General features: G+C 43.5%; 1 protein-coding gene across 1 annotated transcript in view; it reads left to right on the plus strand.

Annotated features, from left to right (window-relative positions):
- Grip1 (glutamate receptor interacting protein 1) overlaps positions 1–18261 on the plus strand; it is a 263579-nt gene that overhangs the window by 198390 nt on the left and 46928 nt on the right. The window contains 3 exon segments of the mRNA XM_005357916.3: positions 3557–3626; positions 5163–5308; positions 16246–16390. Coding sequence (XP_005357973.2) covers positions 3557–3626; positions 5163–5308; positions 16246–16390 — 361 coding nt within the window.

Below are 18261 nucleotides of genomic sequence, written 5' to 3' on the forward strand. Positions count from 1 at the left end.
CTAGATTGTTTACATCTGGAGAAGCAGGAAGTTGAAGACTTGCTTGTGCACAATCTCCGAGTAAATTATATGGAGTTGGATTTTTATCACAAATAGTTGGAGCTATCAAGACTGCTCAGTTGATAAATGCTTTAAAAATTCAATTAATTACAAGTATGAGGACCCGAGTTCCGTACTCAGAATCTGTGTAGAAACCCTGGGTGTGGTAGCATTGCACTTATAATCCCAGCCTGGGGAGACAGAGACAGGGAGATCCCTGGGGTTTGCTGGCTAGCCAGCCCGTGTTAATTGGTTGGCACCATGTCAGAAGAAAGCCTGTCTCAATGCAGGTACATGGCGTGACTGAGGGTGACACCTGAATTTGTTCTCTGACCTTCACATAGACACAAGCACATACAAGTACACACACACACAGAAAACTGTATGTGTGTGTGTGTGTGTATCTGAAAAGCATTATAATATTTTCTGAGGTTCAAGAATGTGCACCTATAGGCAAATGAAGAAGACCAGCTCTGTGCTGCTACATAAATAGATGGCTGTGGTGCGTCCTGAGTCATCTAGAAGACTCATGTGTCCCTGCTCGGGTACATTAGCAGTGACGATAGAGACACAGTGGCATTGGAGTCCAAATTATCTCATTAAATGTAAGTTGAGAAAGACACTGGTAAGTCTAACCTCCATCGTGGAGCGCACAGTTTCACAGTGCTGGTCTCTTGTCCCCTTCTCAGTTCTGCTTCTCTGGCCAAGTGCACCGAGTTTTCAAGGAATTGCTACTGTTTGGCTTTGGCTTTCACACCGTAATCTTTGCTTGTGCTTCCTTTGTAAGTCAGTCTCTTAGCCCATTCACTGTAGACCACCACCTCCACCCAGCACTGTTTGGCTACTCCAGTAGAAGTGATATAGAGAAACATTATTTTATTTTATAATAAATATAAATACTTATATTTATATATAAATAAATAAAATAATAATATTAAAAGTATTTCAGAATAGAGAAAACCTTTTTATTTCTCATGATCTTATAATATCTAACAAGCCCTGCCTCTCTTTTTTAAACTGATTTTAAACCAATTTCTCTGAGATTCCACAGCCAGAGCCCAGTGCAGATATGCCTAGCTCATAGTTGGTGTTCTGGAAATATAAGCTAAGTAAGTGCCTGGTTCTGTGGAAATTTTCAATCAAATCCAAAGCGTTAAGTGACTGTGAGGCATTTCTTGAAGGATGACAAGTCTGGGCAAGATCCTGTGGATAAAGACTGGAGGATCCATTTCTCTGCTGGGTAGGGAAATGAGTCCGATGTGACGGGATCGCAGGAACAACAAACACTTAACCTTGTGTGCATTGTCTGATCACTCTGCCTTTGAGGACTCATGATCCTCTCAGCAGAAACGCTCACGGAAAGATTGTGAATATTCATCACATCCTGCACCTGAGTTATCTAAAGACTTTGTCCTCAAGCAATCAACCCAGAAGTGCCAGAGCTATGACTTCAGCCCCAACCATTAGGACCATCAAGTGACATTTCTCAATCCCTGCACTACAATTTCCTACTGGTTTTCTATTACCAAAGCTACACATCTATGTAAAATCTATTAACATTTAGTAATAGTGACCTTCTTGGTAGGTTTAGAGCTTCTGAGCTTGCTCTCTATATGTAGGCTTGGCTTGCTATTTTCTAGGCAGAGAAGAGCTTAGCATTGTGGTAGGGAGGTAACGACAACTACTGATCGCTCGAGGGTTCACCACCACATCTGTGTGCCTGGAAGCGACAGAGAGACAAATAGGTCTGTGCATGCTTCTCTGTTCAGTGTCTTCACCCCCACAGACTTCACCACCAGGAACTTTTGAGTTTCAGTTGTGGGTGTAGTTAGAGGAGAAAGGGGAATAGAGAGAGATGAAGATAGCCACCCTATGCGTGGAGATGTGTAGAGCATTTCTAGAAAAACGTTTATGCAGCATTGTCCTCTACATGATGACACCATTTTGCTGTCTTGCAAAGAAGGGTGAGTTTGATGGATCTTCTCGTTTTTACAGTTGCTGGTTTTCCTTTTCGGTGAAATGTGGGCCTTTTTCATTCAAAGGAAACTCTTGCATGTTATTTCATTGTTACTATAGGTTGGCAAGATACTACGCAAATTCATTGGCAGATACTAAAAGAATAATAATAATGCTTGCATGTAATAAAAGTTCAGTGTGTGTGTGTGTGTGCGTGCGTCTGTGCGTGCATGCCCAATGCCCAGAACTACTTCTGTTTTAGAATATGAGTAAAATTGGTAGATGTTCGTGTCTGTGGGTAAGTCATATCCAATCACTGAGTGAAGATTTAAATAATGAGTTAATTATAGTGAATATGTTCTGCACACTTTGCTAGAAGCTAAGGTTAGCAATTAAGTGAAATCTCATTATCATTTACTCAGGATTAATTGCAATAGTGGATAAGGTATTGGGGTCTTGCTTTTCCTTTAAATATGATGTTGAGTTGTTAAACCATCTGTCCTTATGCATAAACATTTTTCTGGGATTCAGGTGGGATTATGGGGTATGATATGGTTCTGTGATTATTATGGGTTGATCAGCCTGTTTATAATAAAATCTTACTTCAGGGGCCTTTTAATGTTCTCTAAAAGGAAACCGTCACAGGCTTCAGGTTGGCAAAGCGTCTTCTCTCAGAGGCCACTTGGTTTTTCACAAATGTTGATATCTTAAATGAAATTTAAACTTTACACACAAAGATGGTTTCTTTGAGCTTCTCTGGGGTGTAATGCATATTCATAGTTAATTTCAAGGAAGTTCCTTTCCAAATCTTTTATTTTTTATTCTTATCAAATGGAAGTCCTACTTCCCAAAAGATTAAAGGTTCCGAATATTTGACCACTCTGACTGATAATAATTTTATGTGTGGTTTAATAAGGTCTATATTATATGCGTATAATATATACACATATATGTATTTAGTTAGGTAATAAAATATTTACTATCATAACAAAATAAGCAGTCCCATCCCATAACACTGTAGAGTTTTCTAGGTAAGAATTTGTGGGCAGAGCATAAGGGTTCGTATAGTCCACTCCAAGAAATTTCCCTGTAGACGACACGAATAATAAAGCAGTGGTTACTGCCTTATATCCCTCCCAGGGCACTTGAGGAATGTGGCGAGTGCCCATCAACGAAGTGGTGCCTCTTTGCTGGAGAGGCATGGGGGAAAGGGTAGGAGACCGGCTCACACCCAGTATCACCAAAGTGACTGATTTTATGATTCTCCTGTTGAGGAGCCAACCTTCCAGGTCACTGCCCTAAGCCGGAAGGTCAGCTCTTCACCTGCTTTCTCCAATTGCAAATTTAAATGACGGTCTTGCTTTCGAACATGCAAATACTTTTACGTGAATGTGTTTTGGGATTTAGTATGCATATTTTCCAACCATCCGTTGGTTGCCTTTGATTTACATATAAACTCTCCCTGGTATGGAAAGCGACTATCAGTCAGGAAGGAATGTACAGACTTTCATGAGTCCTGGATATAAAGATGTGATGTCTTGCTCTGTCTTCATTATTACAGCACCATCCAGTAGAAAACCTGGGGACCCTCTTGTCATTTCAGATATCAAGAAAGGCAGCGTGGCACACAGGTAAGGATGTGCCTTCCTCATTTACCTGTTTCCTCCTGTCGGTGTGTTTCCGTACTCCAGAGCAGAAACTGATCTTTATGGGCTTTCATGGGGTCACCATGAGCATTTCTTCATGCTCATCGTCCATCTTTCATCTTCTAGTTATTTCAGTTCTGAGAAGTGCCTCACCTAGACTAATAGCTTATGCGACAGCTGGGCTAGGTGCTGTTGTGTCCCCTTTAAACAAGTAAGACTTTTGAACCCCATTAATGTATATGTTTCTGTTCTAATTCCCTTTCTGTTGATGTCATTAAAAAAAAAATCTAACCAAGAGCAACGTAAGAGAGAAAGAACTTGATTGGCTTATAGTTCCAGATCATAGTCCCTTACAGACAGACATCAGGGCAGAATCTCAAGTGGGAACGTGAACGTAAACCTGCTAGCTGGCACACATCATTCCTATTGCCCAGAGAGCTCACAGGCAAGGAGGTCCAGCAGAAGCTGGGGAGGAGTGCTGCTTGCTGGCTCACTCATGGGCTTGTGAGAGGCTAGGGTTTTTTTATTCAGTCCAAAACCACCTGTCTAGGGAATGGTGTTACTCATAGTGGGCTGGACCCCCTAAACCACTGAACAATCAATAGACTGCATCACAGACATGTCCACAGGCCAATGCGATCTGGACAGTCTCTTGACTATCACGTCTTTCTTAAATGACTCTAGGCTGTATCAAGTTGGCAATTGAAGCTATATTAGAACTGTCTCCCCCTGGTCTCTCTGTACAACTAAATAAGATCGTCTTGTACTTTCTATGACACAGATAAAAGTACATTTTATGTAACAGAGCATGCCAACCTAATATTAATTTTCCTCTTACTGTTTTTTAAATGAAGACTTTAAAAACCCAGCCTGTCATTATAATTGTGTCATTAAAGAAATAGAAACCACAAAAAAGTATGGAGGATAGGACATAGGAAGAGTTCAGATTTATAGTACAGGCACAGCTGTGATGAAAAGTAAATTTATTAATATCATGTGTCAAACAAGGACAAAAATAATTTTCTTGTGTAACAGGTGGAAAGTGGGCAGGGAATCCAGAGCTGGGAAACCATCACACCTACCTGCCATTCCTGTTTACTGTCCATAAGTGGGAAGGGTTTGGGGGTTGCTGAGATAGCCTATGTATCAATCATAGATGACCCAGCAGAAGAAAAGAGAGGATAAATATTGGGAAATAATTATCTCTAGGTTTGGAGGAACCCAATGTGGGGGCTCTTGTACTTAGGACCCCCTAAGGAGCTCTAGACTTCCTGAGGAAATGCCTGGGTTAAGTTGAAGAAAGCATAAGGAAAATGTTTGGATGTTATGCAGTGTGACACTGTAGCCCCCATCCCAAACAAGACTGGGAAGAAATGGAAGCTTGTCAATATGGTACAGTTTACAAACAGTTGAAACCTTCTACTGTGAAGGCCACTAGAACACTGCCTTGTGCTCAGTGCCTCTTGAAATGGCCCACGTGAGTGTTCATCATAACTCACACAGTGCTGTGCTCATCAACAGAACCGGAACTCTGGAACTCGGGGATAAACTGCTCGCAATAGATAACATCCGGCTGGACAACTGTTCCATGGAGGACGCAGTCCAGATCCTCCAGCAGTGTGAAGATCTGGTGAAGCTCAAAATCCGCAAAGATGAAGATAACTCAGGTACTGACAGCATCCTTACTTAAGACTGACTTTTCTAACTGCCCATCTGTCAAAAAGGTAATAAATCTGGATGTTTTCCAGGTGGCAGCTGGCTAGTGACGTGATAGCAGTGTTTTATTGGTTTTTAGAATCTTAGAATTTTACATTGAGTGTTGAGTGAATTTTTAATGATGCTTTCAATTTTTATAACTAAGATATTTTTATAAAATTAGAATTATAAGAAGATAATTTTAAGTATGAAGACTACTCTAAGGTAATGGAACTGGTGATTCCCAAGAGTTTATTGATATTTGTAACATATAAACCATGTCTTATGCTGCTTTTTTAACTGTATAAATGTTTAACTAGTTTTTAAACTCAAAGTCTTTCTTTGTGATTTCAGTGATTTCAGTATCATAGAGTAGTGTCATGCTTCATGCAGAGAGGGTTTTCTTCAGATTTCTGTCTTCCTTTGAATTATTTCCTTAGCAAACCTCTCTAAAACCAGGATTGCGGAGTGAGAATAAAAGGGAAACACCGGATTCCTCACACCGTCTGTCCCGTTTTCTAAGGGTCCTGTGCAGTCTAGGGGCCTCAGTGATGTGTGAGCAGTGACTTGTAAGCAGTGCTTCTCAGACCCCGTCAGTGCTCATGGTCTCCTGGAGAGCTTTGGAAGCCCACATCCTGGACATCAGCTCCAGGAGGAGTCCAGGATTCCTCTTACTTAACAAGCTTCCAGGTGATGCTCTTAGCAGTAATACAAAGGACATGCCTTTACCAGCTCTGCAGTAAAAGCCCTTTTATCCCAATAGTAGCCTGGAACTATTGAAAAGTCCATTTATTAAAATAAGTCACTAATATGGAAGGTCTAGGAACGGATTTAAATCTGTATCACAAAGATTTAATTTAAAATGCTGCCAGTCTTACTAATAAGCTTAAGACCCATCCTGTGAATGTGGTTCTATGAAATATAGTTTCAAGTCTTTGTTTCCCTAAACTATACCTATAATATATAGTTTGTTATTTCTGTGCTTTTCATTTCTGAGACAAAATACCTAATAAAAAAATTAAGGGAGGATATATTTGAATTCATGGTTTCAGGGGTCTTGATACATGTTTGACTGGTGGAGCATCATGGCAAAGAGGTGTGGGGGAATTAAGTTGACAGGAATGAAAACAAAAAGGGGCTGGAGACAAGTGATACCCTCCAAAGTGATAGATACCCAGTTCCGTTTTCTATGCTCAGCTCCACTTCCTACTAGATTTGCCCATTGACTCAGTTAGCCTATGATTCAGTACTCCCACTAGCTGAGGTCCACGCCTTCAACACATGAACCTGGAGATAGCAGAGAAGGGTACATTTCATATTCCAACCAAACATTCCACTTCGGATTTCCAGCGGACTCATGTCCAACTCAAGATGCAACACTATTCAGTCTGTCTCCAAGAATTCCCAAGACCTCTAGCTAGCATCACATAAAAGTCCAAGTTCATTCTCTTCTGAGACTCAAGCAGCATAGTTGTTGTCACGGAATGGCATTAAGGTCCGCGGCCAGCTTGCGCAGTAACTAGACCCACCTGGACCACAGCGGCAGCAGTTTCTGAGTTTTTGTTAGCTGAGCTCAGAGAAGCGCTTTCCTTGGCAGCCTGTGCGTGAAAGGCTCCCTGGAGTGATCTCCAATCAAAGGCTTTCACGGGCTTTCTATCTTTACACCCTTGAGCCACTGAAGGATGGGAACTGGCTAATGCCCGAGATACTAGGACAGCATCTTTCTTGTGTTCCCAATGCAAAGTGCTTGGCTGGTTTTGATGGTGCTGGTCTACTCAGCTTTATTTTCAGCCTTAAAGAGCCCCTTGTTTTAAAAACCTAAACTCCAAGCTGGTCAGTCCCTTCTGCTCTGCCTTTCCCTCCTGATTCTCAACATAAATCCAGATGAAAACATTAAGCGATATCCACCCCAGTCAACACACCTGCTATCTCAAAGTGTCTTCCAGCAGATTAGCCTACGAGCTTTAAATGTGGCATCTCACAAAGTATCAGGTCATAGGGGGTCCTATAGACGTGTTCCTTGGTGAATGTGATATACGGTCTCTCATCCAAGACTGCCCTCGCGTCCATCTGAACCTCATGAGCAGTCACTGAGGATCCGATCAGCGTTCTGGTCTTGAGGATTCTCCATAGAACCACCTCACATGCTCTTCTTGCAGAACTGGAAGCATTTTTTGAGCTTTTTTTCCCCAATTTTCCCCAAGTTCCTCCCTCAAGTCATTTCCAAAGACTTAGACATTGCCAAGTGAGGCAGCCACAGCAACTGCCTTCCGTCTAAGCCTCCATTTCTTGTGTCGGTTCATCTTTCTGCCACTGTGACAAAATATCTGGTCAGACCAACAAGGAGGACGGATTGGTTGCTTTTGCTGTTTGTTTGTGTTTCACTCATGGTTTCAGCCCATGGTCAGCTGGCCCAGAAACCACAAAGTCAGCTGACCAACATCCTCTTCAAGGACGTGCCTCTAATGACTAGCTTTCTTCCTAAAGGTCCCACTATGTCCTAGTGGTGGCACATATTAGTAACCAGTTATGATTAATAGCCTGTAACATGGATGCCTTCAGGGACACTTAAGATTGGAATCATGACACCACCCAGTAAAACACTGTCAATGTTGTAGTTCTCATAACTAAATCATAACAGATCTAGAGGTCACAGGCGTGTCATGCCATATGTTTCTATTCACAGTGAAAGAAAAAAAACAGTAGTTGCATCCACTGGTAGATTGGGAATGATGATTATAGCCAAATATATTTTGTAACCAGTAGTTTAAAGTGTGCACAAGCTTGTGCTCGTTCTTCCTCAAGCACTGATTTTCTATGCCTCGTTTGCATCCCGTCCTCTTTGAGTCTGCGCCCACTGCACTCTCTTTGGGGAATTTCTTCCATGAAAAGGCTGAAGCTTCTAGCATCAACTGGGTTCTGTCCTAAGGAAGAGGCGAAGCCCTGTGGAAAAACCTGCTTCGCCTGATTTGCCCAACTCAGCAGATCTCAGCTACCTCCCTTGCAGAGGAGAAAGCCAGCCCAGGGAGGAATGTGTGTGGTACTGGCAGCTGGCAGTGTGTCCGGTTTCAGAGCCAGCCAGGCAGATATGTTGGCAGGGCTTACTGAAGCAGCCGCCCAGAGCTGGAGAGCTCCACTGTGTTCTCAGCTGATTTCCTTTGGCTTACCCCCAACTCCTTTTACATCTTTTCACCTATATTCCCTATCCTAATATCACAGTAATCATCATGTTTATTATTTTTACTTCTTTTAGATCCTAAATTTCACTGGAAAACATCACATATATACCCAAAATATGGCTATACATGTTACTGTGGGGGGATACACTCACTCAAACCATATTTCTCAAATTGGCATATCAAAACATATGCTCATTAAGATGTGATCAAACAGCAGGTAACCATTTCAGAATGATTTTGCCTTGGAAGAACAGGCATTGTCCTCTTCTCTTCCCTCCCAGGATTGCAAGTGTGGCTTAAGGACTAAGGAGCTGGCTCATGATCTCTAGAAACACACATAAATGTCAGATGGGTGTAAGTGGCCCACTCGGAATCCCAGACTCAGCAGTTGGAGACAGGGCATCCCCAGACCAAGCTGGTGATCAGGACTAATCACATCGGGGGGCTCTCTCGATTCACCTGAAAGAGTCTGCCTCATTGAAAAACATGGAAGACCAATTGAAAGTGTTTCCTGGTGTCCTCCTTGGGTCTCCCCGTGCATGTGAACAGGCATCCACATATACGCCCACACATATCGAATTCTTCTGTATGAAGAGCAAAACAAGATAGGAAAGCCCTGCTCATTTCAAATGTAATACTTGGTCAAAAATTAGTTCTTAAGATCCTATGTGATCATAAAGAGCACATATTTTAGTTTATTCATTTCCCCTTTTATTGAAAATAGATTGTTTTCTCATACAATATATCTTGATTACATTTTTTTCCTCCCTCTACTCCTCCAAGTTCCTCCCCTCGATCCAGATCGACTCCCTTTCTATCTCTCGTTAGAAAAGAAACAGGCTTCTACCAACAAAACATAAAATACATAACAAGATAAAACAAAACCCATCACACTGAAGTTGGAAAAGGCGATTCAACAGAAGGAAAAGAGCCCCAAAGGAGGCACATGAACCAGACACACTTGTTCACACACTCAGGAGTCCCATAAAAATACTCAACTGAAAGCTACATTATATATGCAGGGGCCCTGTGCACACCCGTGAGGCTCTGTGCTCGTTGCTTCAGTCTGCGTGAGTTCATATTTGCTCAGTCCATGAGGAGACCTTGTTCTCCTGGTGCCCCCCTTCCCCATGAGCTCTTACACTATTTATGCCTCCTCTTCCTCAGCGTTCCCTAAGCTGTGAGGGAAGAGATTTGATGGAGACATTCCGTTTAGACATGACACACACCTTTTAAAATCAGGCCTGAGTTTGAAGTCCAAGTCTACTACTTTTTAGCTATGTGGGTCTGGACAAGTTATTGAGCACTGTGTGCAATTTGACTTCATGTGCATGCACACACAGGCTCCATACCTACCTGACTTCATTTGCATGCACACGCAGGCTCCATACCTACCTGACTTCATTTGCATGCACACGCAGGCTCCATACTTACCTGACTTCATTTGCATGTACATGTAGGCTACCTGCCTACCTGACTTCATTTGGTTAGAGATCACTGGTTTCACTCATGTTGAATGAGTCTGAAATAAACATTGTGGCTATTTTCATAGAATGAAAAGACCATGAACACCAAACAGACTGGCTTCGCAGCTGGCAAGCTGGGAATTACACAAATAGCTTCCCTGATTATCGGATTCCTCATCTACAAAGATCTCTATCTTTAAATATCTCCAGTTCTGGCTGCTTTGAGCATGAAAGGAAGTAATTACTATATCTTAGCAAAACATTTATACCTAGTAGAAATAACCCAGTGAGCACTATTAGCAGCCACAATTAGAGAAAATTAATTTTAGCTTTATTTTGTGATGGCCAAATGCTTAACAACACTTAGAGTTTTGAATATTTTTCTCCCTCTAGGTTCAGTTACTGTTTTGCCTTCAGAAGCTCTTGTGCGGTATCAGAGGAGTGTAACTGAGCAGGGCAAAGGAAAGGCTCTTGTCCCAGGCTCCAGGACGGGGACTGCTGCTCTATCCCCAGGTCCACGAGATACACAGAACTCTCTTGAAATAACTCTGTCATTTTGCCTTGGCTGTGCCTGGTAGGAAGCCATGCAATAAAGAAACTGTAGATACGGCTAGGTCCCAAGGAGAAGGCTGGCAGAGACAACTTGGGGGGAGTTGTGCCAAATAATGCAAGAATACCCAGGAACCCGGGTTTTCAAGGCTTTGCATCATGTTTCTGCCTCTCTGTCCATCAAGTGGGCAGCTGCTGTGTTTTCTCTTGGTTTAAATGACCTTCCTTTGGCTAGAGAGCATGTTTGTAGAGTCTGTGAATTCAGCACTTTGCCTTCTTCACAGGCCCTCAAATGTGTGGAAAACACTATGTCCAGGCCTTTGCTTGTCATGCCCATAACACATGGTCTTTGTTGAGTGTGCAATACAATCTTCTGCAAATTTAGCCTTTACTTCTAGTTGAATCTATTCTGTCTGGGCTTTCATTGGGGTTTTCTTTGCAGTTTCTCAGTATTAGGCCAAGCTAAGTTATTTGAAGTAGACTTTCCCTAAAGCCTAGATTGGAGAAGTTGATTCCTTTCTGACTCCTGGCTGTGCTTTGAACACTGAAAGGATCTAGCTGTCTCGTGTTTGCTCTCTTGTGGTAATGGCACCCAAACCTGAGGGTACCTGATAATCACCAGGGCTGTTCATATGGCCATCGGAGCCCCTCCTCTGGAGTCTATGGTTGTTTCAGGTCCAGGAACTCACAGAGAATTTAGATTTCTAACCAGTTCCCAGATGATGCCAAAGTTGATGGTCCTTCAATCACAGCTTAAGACTCAGAAACGATCACTTTCATAAAGACATTTAATTCCACTCATAAACTTTCCATATCTCCTGCAAATAGCCAGAGTGCCCGGCTTAGCTGTAAACTAGCCTTAGCATAGCGAAGGGCTCTCTGAGTGGCTTGTTTTCTCCGGATAGTCCAACTCCAAGACTACTTCCATCAGTTTTTTTAGTCGAAGTGAACTTTGATTGACCTGCACGTGTATCCCTTCCAAAACCCCTCTTTGAATCCGAACCTCCTCTTTGGCCATGGCAGCAGCTGCCATTATGGATTCAAGCCAGACAGTGTTCATTTTGTTAAACAGGCAGCACTCAAGAAGGCAGAAAATAACATTGCAGACAAGTAATGCAGCCATTTCGCATCTGCTCTGTGGTCCCATTAATTTCCTTAACTAGAGCTACGCTGAACGTACAAGCAGGCTGGCCCCTTTCCTGCCTCCCGCTATTAGCTGTAAACCTGCTGCTGGAATATAAAGGCTGCTTATAATATCATTAGCGTCTGTTTAGGCTCGCTTTGAAACCTTCTGGTGATGTGGCACCCTGTCTTCACAGACACTCCTTTCTCTCGGGGTTGAAGATTCTAGCTGCTCCTTCCTGAGCTTTGGAAGTTAGAGCAGCCTCAAGGACCGAGGCTTGGAGAGCTTCCACCTCCAAAATGCTCTGAACATAGCTTTCCAAATAGCGGTTAGTGCCGTCCTCAAAGGCAAGGTGGCCTTTCAGATGCCTGCTGGGCTGAAACCCAGAAGGGCAGATGGATTCCGAAGTTCAGCCTGAGGCTGAACTGACACTCCAGAACCTTGAAGGGAGGAAGTTCAGGGTCGGCGGGGCCCCCTAGTGGTCACCGAGGTCTTGGCTTCACACTCTAGATAGAGGTACGCTGGCTCCATCTGCCTAGTAGGGTCATAGACTTGGCCCAGTGTGGGCTGTCACATGAACTGTTTTAGAGAGCTCTTCCTGGGAATCCTCCCATGCTAATAATCCTCCATCCTGCTGCTCTTCTTGAGAATTTTCTGAATTCCCCCTGATGCCAGACAGAGTTCTAGGGCATGAGGAAATGAGGATAAAACCATATTTGGAGAATTTTATTCTAATGAGAGAGAAATCAGTAAAAACATGGGATAGGGCTGGAGAGATGATTCTTTAGTTAAAGCACTTACTGCTCTTCCAGAGGACCCATGTTTAATTCCCAGCACCTACATGGAGGCTCACAGTTGTCTGTAACTCCAGTTCCAAGGTATACTACAACCCTCTTCTGGCCTCCTTAGGCATTCATGTGGCGCATAGACATATGCGCAAGCAAAACATCCATATACATTAAATCACATATATGTAAGTTAATATATAATATATATTATTTAACATATAATATATAATCAGAATTAAATATATACGCCATAAGATGAATCTTGTCAAAACTGGTCCTTGAGATGAAGGACTCTTAGGTATGGTGTTGCAATTACATATGGGCTTCAAAGCTTCTGTCTACCAGGCTGAATTCTATTCCTTAGCCTCTAATTCTTTCATTCAAGAAAACTTAAACTTTTTTCTTCTTTCAGTTAAAGGAGAAGCTTAAATGAGGAGTTGGAAGGTGAAAACATGAATGTGATGGACAGAAGCTACGAGATGTCCTAGGAAAGCACACCCAACCCAACTAAGAGACGAGGGCATCCTTAGAAAATAAGGCACATGGGTCAAGTCCCCAGGAGCACAAGAGGGAAGAGCTGGGTGCGCAGGCAGTAAAGCTGCAGACGGGACATCATCCGACGGCTACGCAAGGACTTGTGACTCTACCGGGAGAGGCCCTGGGGCTTGGGTTGAGATAGGAGAGGAAAGTGTGGCCGTCTGGAGCTCAGCTCCTGCCAAGGCTCAGTTGTAATCTGCTAAGGAGCTGGAGAACCGATAAGAAGGCTTCACCTAAGATTGCAATGTAGTCAGGGTTGTGTTTGGAAAATGTTCCAGGAAGGAAAGACCAAGCCTCATGAGCTGACAACGCTAGTGAGAATGGACTTGGAAGGACAGCAAAGGCCAGGTCCCAAGCAGGAAAGCCATTTAGAAGAAAACCTTACTGTAAAAAACTAGGGAGAGCCAAGCCGGGCCTCCTCAAGGGCAAGTATCTTATAGCTGCACGGGCCATGTGGATTAGGTAGGACCACGTAGGGCAGCTGCTGCCACCAATGGAAAGAAGGAGGCAGGCTACTCAAACGCCTATTTACCTGCGGCATATATGGGGATTTCTAGGAGGGTTATTTTCTATTTAACCTTGTTAGTAAAATCAGGTGCAAAGACAGTGTTTAAACTATGAAATCTCAAGTCCATACAGAAAACAGAGAACACAGTGTAGTGACTCCCGGGACAGCCATGGCTAGCTGGTTCCCTGTCCAGTTTCTCCGCCCACTGGACTATTGGGAAGCAGCCCCAGGTATCCCATCCTGTAAACAACAATGGTATCCTTAAAGGAAGGTCCCTGGAAATAAAACCCAGTCAAAATAACTAGCAGTGATCTTAATATCATGGTGTATCTCAGCAGTGTTCATGATTCCCAGGCATATGGTTTGTCAGTATGTACATGTATATAAACACATGTATATGTATATAATATATGTGTATATATACATATGTACAGAGAGAGAGAAAGCAAGAAAGTGGGAAAAGAGCCAGAGAGAAACGGGGGTGGAATTGAGTTGTAATTTTTAGACAACTAGTTTGCTTAAATTAGAATCCCCAAAGGTCTACTTTTTTGCCTCACCACTACCCTTTGAAGGATGTGTTTCTAGTAATGCTGCCATTTTCTTGTTTTGCTTCTATGTCCCGTACTGAGTGCCCAGCAGTTGTCTTTAGTGCCTACCTGGGTGCTAATATAAAATGTCATGTGTAATCTGGCGCGCACCACGGCTATTCTTTACCAATCCACTCCATCCCCAGTGCTATTTGTCATTTTGGGAAACAAGGAAGCACTAACTGGAGAAGGTCTCCCGACTCCTCTCAACAAGCCGGTCTGCCCCTAAGTTCACCTTCTTCTCAGCCAATGTTTGTTTTCATCTAGAATGAAGCTTCACCTATAACTTTCCACAAATCCTGGTTCTCCAGTGGCTTTTAACTGCATTTCCCCAAATCTTATAGAAAGACAATGCCTAAATCTGGATGCCCGGTGCTTGTTCTCACGTGCAGATTACATGGAGCACACAGAAGGGTCAAGGTTTGCCCAGCAGCAAACCTCCTAACAGAGGGACCAACAACAGAAAAACCAGAGATAAATAATATTAGCTATCATTTAATTATGTCAGGGTTACTAATCAAATGAATCGTTCCAGATTCTATCCAGAATATAATTATTGACACAGCTTGCAACATAAATGTAATCTACTCACTATATCCCTAATTCATTTAGATCAAAGACAGAACTGGCAGGTAACAAAATATTATACTATTAGAAAATGTAGGTTTCTGGGCTTGAATTGGCTAAACTGGCTCCCCATGCTTCTCCCTGGAGCCCTCAGTAGCTTATGATAACCAGCCTGCTCACCACAACATAAGCTGCAGCCTAGAAGAAACTTGGGGACCATCATCTCCCAGAGTTCTTAGACCTGATGTGGAGGATCCGGCTTGAACCAGACACCGAGTACTTTTCTGACCTGAGATGTTGATTCTAGCATTGCATCTTATGATTCCCAGCACGCGGAGCTGGGGAGGAGCAGCGTCCGTGAGAAGCAGTGTGGCTGCATTCCAGAACTCTCAGGCTATGACCACGAATAAAGTAAATGCTGACAAGATAGGGCGCGTCCCTGCACGCATTACTCTGCTGACCTTGCCTTTTATATTCCCCCTAATTCTTCACCGCGCACACAGATAATTGAATTGTTAACTCAAGCTTTTCCTTCCCTCCTTGTTTTCGCATTTCATATCGTAAATGAACAGCTGCTTACTGCAGAGGGTGGCTCTGTGAATACCTTACTCTTCTCCCTCTGACTGTAAAGAAATGACGATTTGGTTCAAGCAGTTACTGGGCCATTTCATTGTATCCTGAGGTGCAGAAATGAAACAGCTCCTTAGTCATTCACGGCTCTTGGGCCAATGGATACAACAAATGTCAGGGACTTCAGACACGAGCAAATAGAAATCTTTTGAATCCTGAGACTTCCATAATGCAACCCAAATGGAGTCATGGGAGCCACCATGTTGGAAGTGGCCTGTGCCAGCTTTCTGACCAATGTCCAGGGAAGAACAGAAATGTCTTCTTTCCTACCACCCTGAAATGGCCCTGGGAACACATGACCATATGGCAGCCTGGCAGATTCCTGTAGTGTATGTATAGTTTGCATAAGTTCTTACTCTCTATAGCAGAGAGAGCATTAGTTGATCCTCTGGACAATGCCCCTGGGTGGGTCAACGGGACTAAGACACTGTCGATGGAATTATACCAAAGATTTTCTAAAAATGATTGCTATTGTCTTCAGGATAACTTCTCTGGGTCCCACCTAAATAAGAATTATCATATGATCCAACTCTGAGCAAAACCAACTTTCTTATTTTGAGCAGTGGTGTGTTTGTAAAGCCTGGAAGCAGCCATTTTTCTGAGTTATTGAGTGGCATTCTCTTCTGTGTTATCTACTCTGCTGTGTGTTTATTCCATGGGCGCTGATCACAAACGGAGCAAAAGGCTGACCAAGCACTGTGCACAGCAGAAGCATAGCATGGAGTTTCTGTGGCCATCCTTAAGTGGGCCACCCACTGGTTAGATAGTGTTCCCATCCCTGACACTCAGGACAACTTCATCCCTGAATTAGAATGTGAAATCCTATTAAGGAAATGCTACCTCCCAAAATAGTGATTTTCTGAGTCATACTGTTGCAGCATGGGAGTTTTGCATTTCCTGCATTACAGAGGAATATATATGCATTATTTTCTGTTTCCAATGAAACCAATTATGATTCCTTGGCATTTATTGCAGATGAGCAAGAAAGTTCCGGAGCAATTATTTATACGGTGGAACTGAAGCGCTATGGGGGGCCCCTGGGCATCACAATTTCAGGAACTGAAGAACCGTTTGATCCTATAATCATCTCAAGCCTCACTAAAGGGGGATTAGCTGAAAGGTAAAATTTGAAGGAACTTCCATAATTACCTGTGGCTGAGAGGGGCTTGCTCCCTCACGAAACACTCTCCTTTCTCCTAGCTATTCATCTGTTGACTTTTAAATCTGCAAGGAGGATTGATTTTCAAGCTTGGGAACTCTCAGGCAGAGCTCTGACTTGACATTGAAGGGCATCTTACAGGCGGTGAAGGATGCCATAGGCTTAGCGTGGGTATTACTCTCTGAAAAAAAAGTGTGTTGGGAGACCACAGTCAGCTGCAGGTAGATTTATACTGTGCCCATTTGGGGAAGAGGAGCCTGAAGCTGAGGGAGGTTAAAAGGCTTGTCCAAATCCATTCTGCAAGCATTTGCTGAGCTTTCTGTTGCCTGACAGGTATTGAGCTGAGCTTCTATGTATTGGTGGGAGGATAATAAAGACTACAGCTAACAGAGTGTAGTCACCCTTGCAATAGTGTCTGCTTGAAAGGTGTCCATTTGTCCTTTGACAGTGATGCACAGGCCCACCTGCTCTCCGCCCTCCACTGACCATTCTGTCTGAGCCATGCTACTGGGCACACAATAGGCTGTAACTAAATCTGGTTTTTCAGTCACTTAGTTCAACAACGCTCAGGCCCATCATTCAGGCTGGTATTTGATGGCAGGAGTTTGCAAGATGCAGATGTAGCACTGTGGAGTCTCAGAACTTCAACATCCCTTACTTAGAAATCAGCCCATGTGATAGGTCTGTCTTTCAGATGAGGGGTTGGGAGAGCCATCCTGGGAGAGGATACCTGAATGTCTGTCAGATGAGGGGTTGGGAGAGCCAGCCTGGGAGAGGATACCTGAATGTCTGTCAGATGGGGGGTTGGGAGGGCCAGCCTGGGACAGCATCCCCCTAGCTCTGTCTGTCATCAGATGAGGGGTTGGGAGAGCCAGCCTAGGACAGGGTGCTCTTCAGGTGTCCTGCTAGCTCTGTCTGTCAAGTGAGGGGTTGGGAGAGCCAGCCTGGGAGAGGGTACCTGAATGTCTGTCAGATGAGGGGTTGGAGGAGCCAGCCTGGGAGAGGGTACCTGAACGTCTGTCAGATGAGGGGTTGGGAGAGCCAGCCTGGGACAGGGTGCTCTTCAGGTGTCCCGCCATCCTAGTTATTTCTGTCAGACAACAAAGGAGTCGGGAAAATGTTTCTTTACCCCAGCTCTCACAACTTACATCTTTCTTGAACTAATACTCTTTATTAGAGAAGAGTTTCCCCCCTCCAGAGGAAAATTCCATAATTCAAACCACACTAGAAGACAGGTTAAGCAACCACTACTGACCAGCAGACACTGTATCACCTGTATCACCCAGACTATGGTCCTAGAACAAAACCCCCCATCCCCTGCAACTCTCTAAACAGGGTTAATTCCTTCATTATCTGAATTTAAAGTGACCCAGTGCAGCCAAGGCCTGACATTCGTACATTAGGCTTGGCTCCTTATCTAAGGGTAAAGATCTTACTGTTACACTGTCCATCATCTACCATCTTCTCCTGTTCTTTCCGATGCTTCCAGCTCCCAACAATGACAGATAAAGTAAACATCATAACTGCACATTCCAGTGTACTCTTTCAGATTGGATGAGGGTGTAAAGAGAAAGGTTAAATATATGGCTATTTGGTGTGTTCGTTAGTAAATTAATGTCTTTTCTGGGGCTAAGATGGATGCCTTGGCAGAGCACCTGACTGAGCCAGCATGGAGGCTGAGTTTGCACCCAAAGCATCAGGGGTAGAAGTGGGTACCTATCACCACAGCTCAGTGTCAGCCAGTTTAGCCAAATTGATAAGCTGCAGTTTCAGTGAGAGGCTGTGCCTTAAAAAATAAAAAAATCAATATAGATAGATGATAGATAGATAGA

Source organism: Microtus ochrogaster, chromosome 24 (assembly GCF_000317375.1).
Source record: "Microtus ochrogaster isolate Prairie Vole_2 chromosome 24, MicOch1.0, whole genome shotgun sequence".
NCBI classification, from domain to species: Eukaryota; Metazoa; Chordata; class Mammalia; order Rodentia; family Cricetidae; genus Microtus; species Microtus ochrogaster.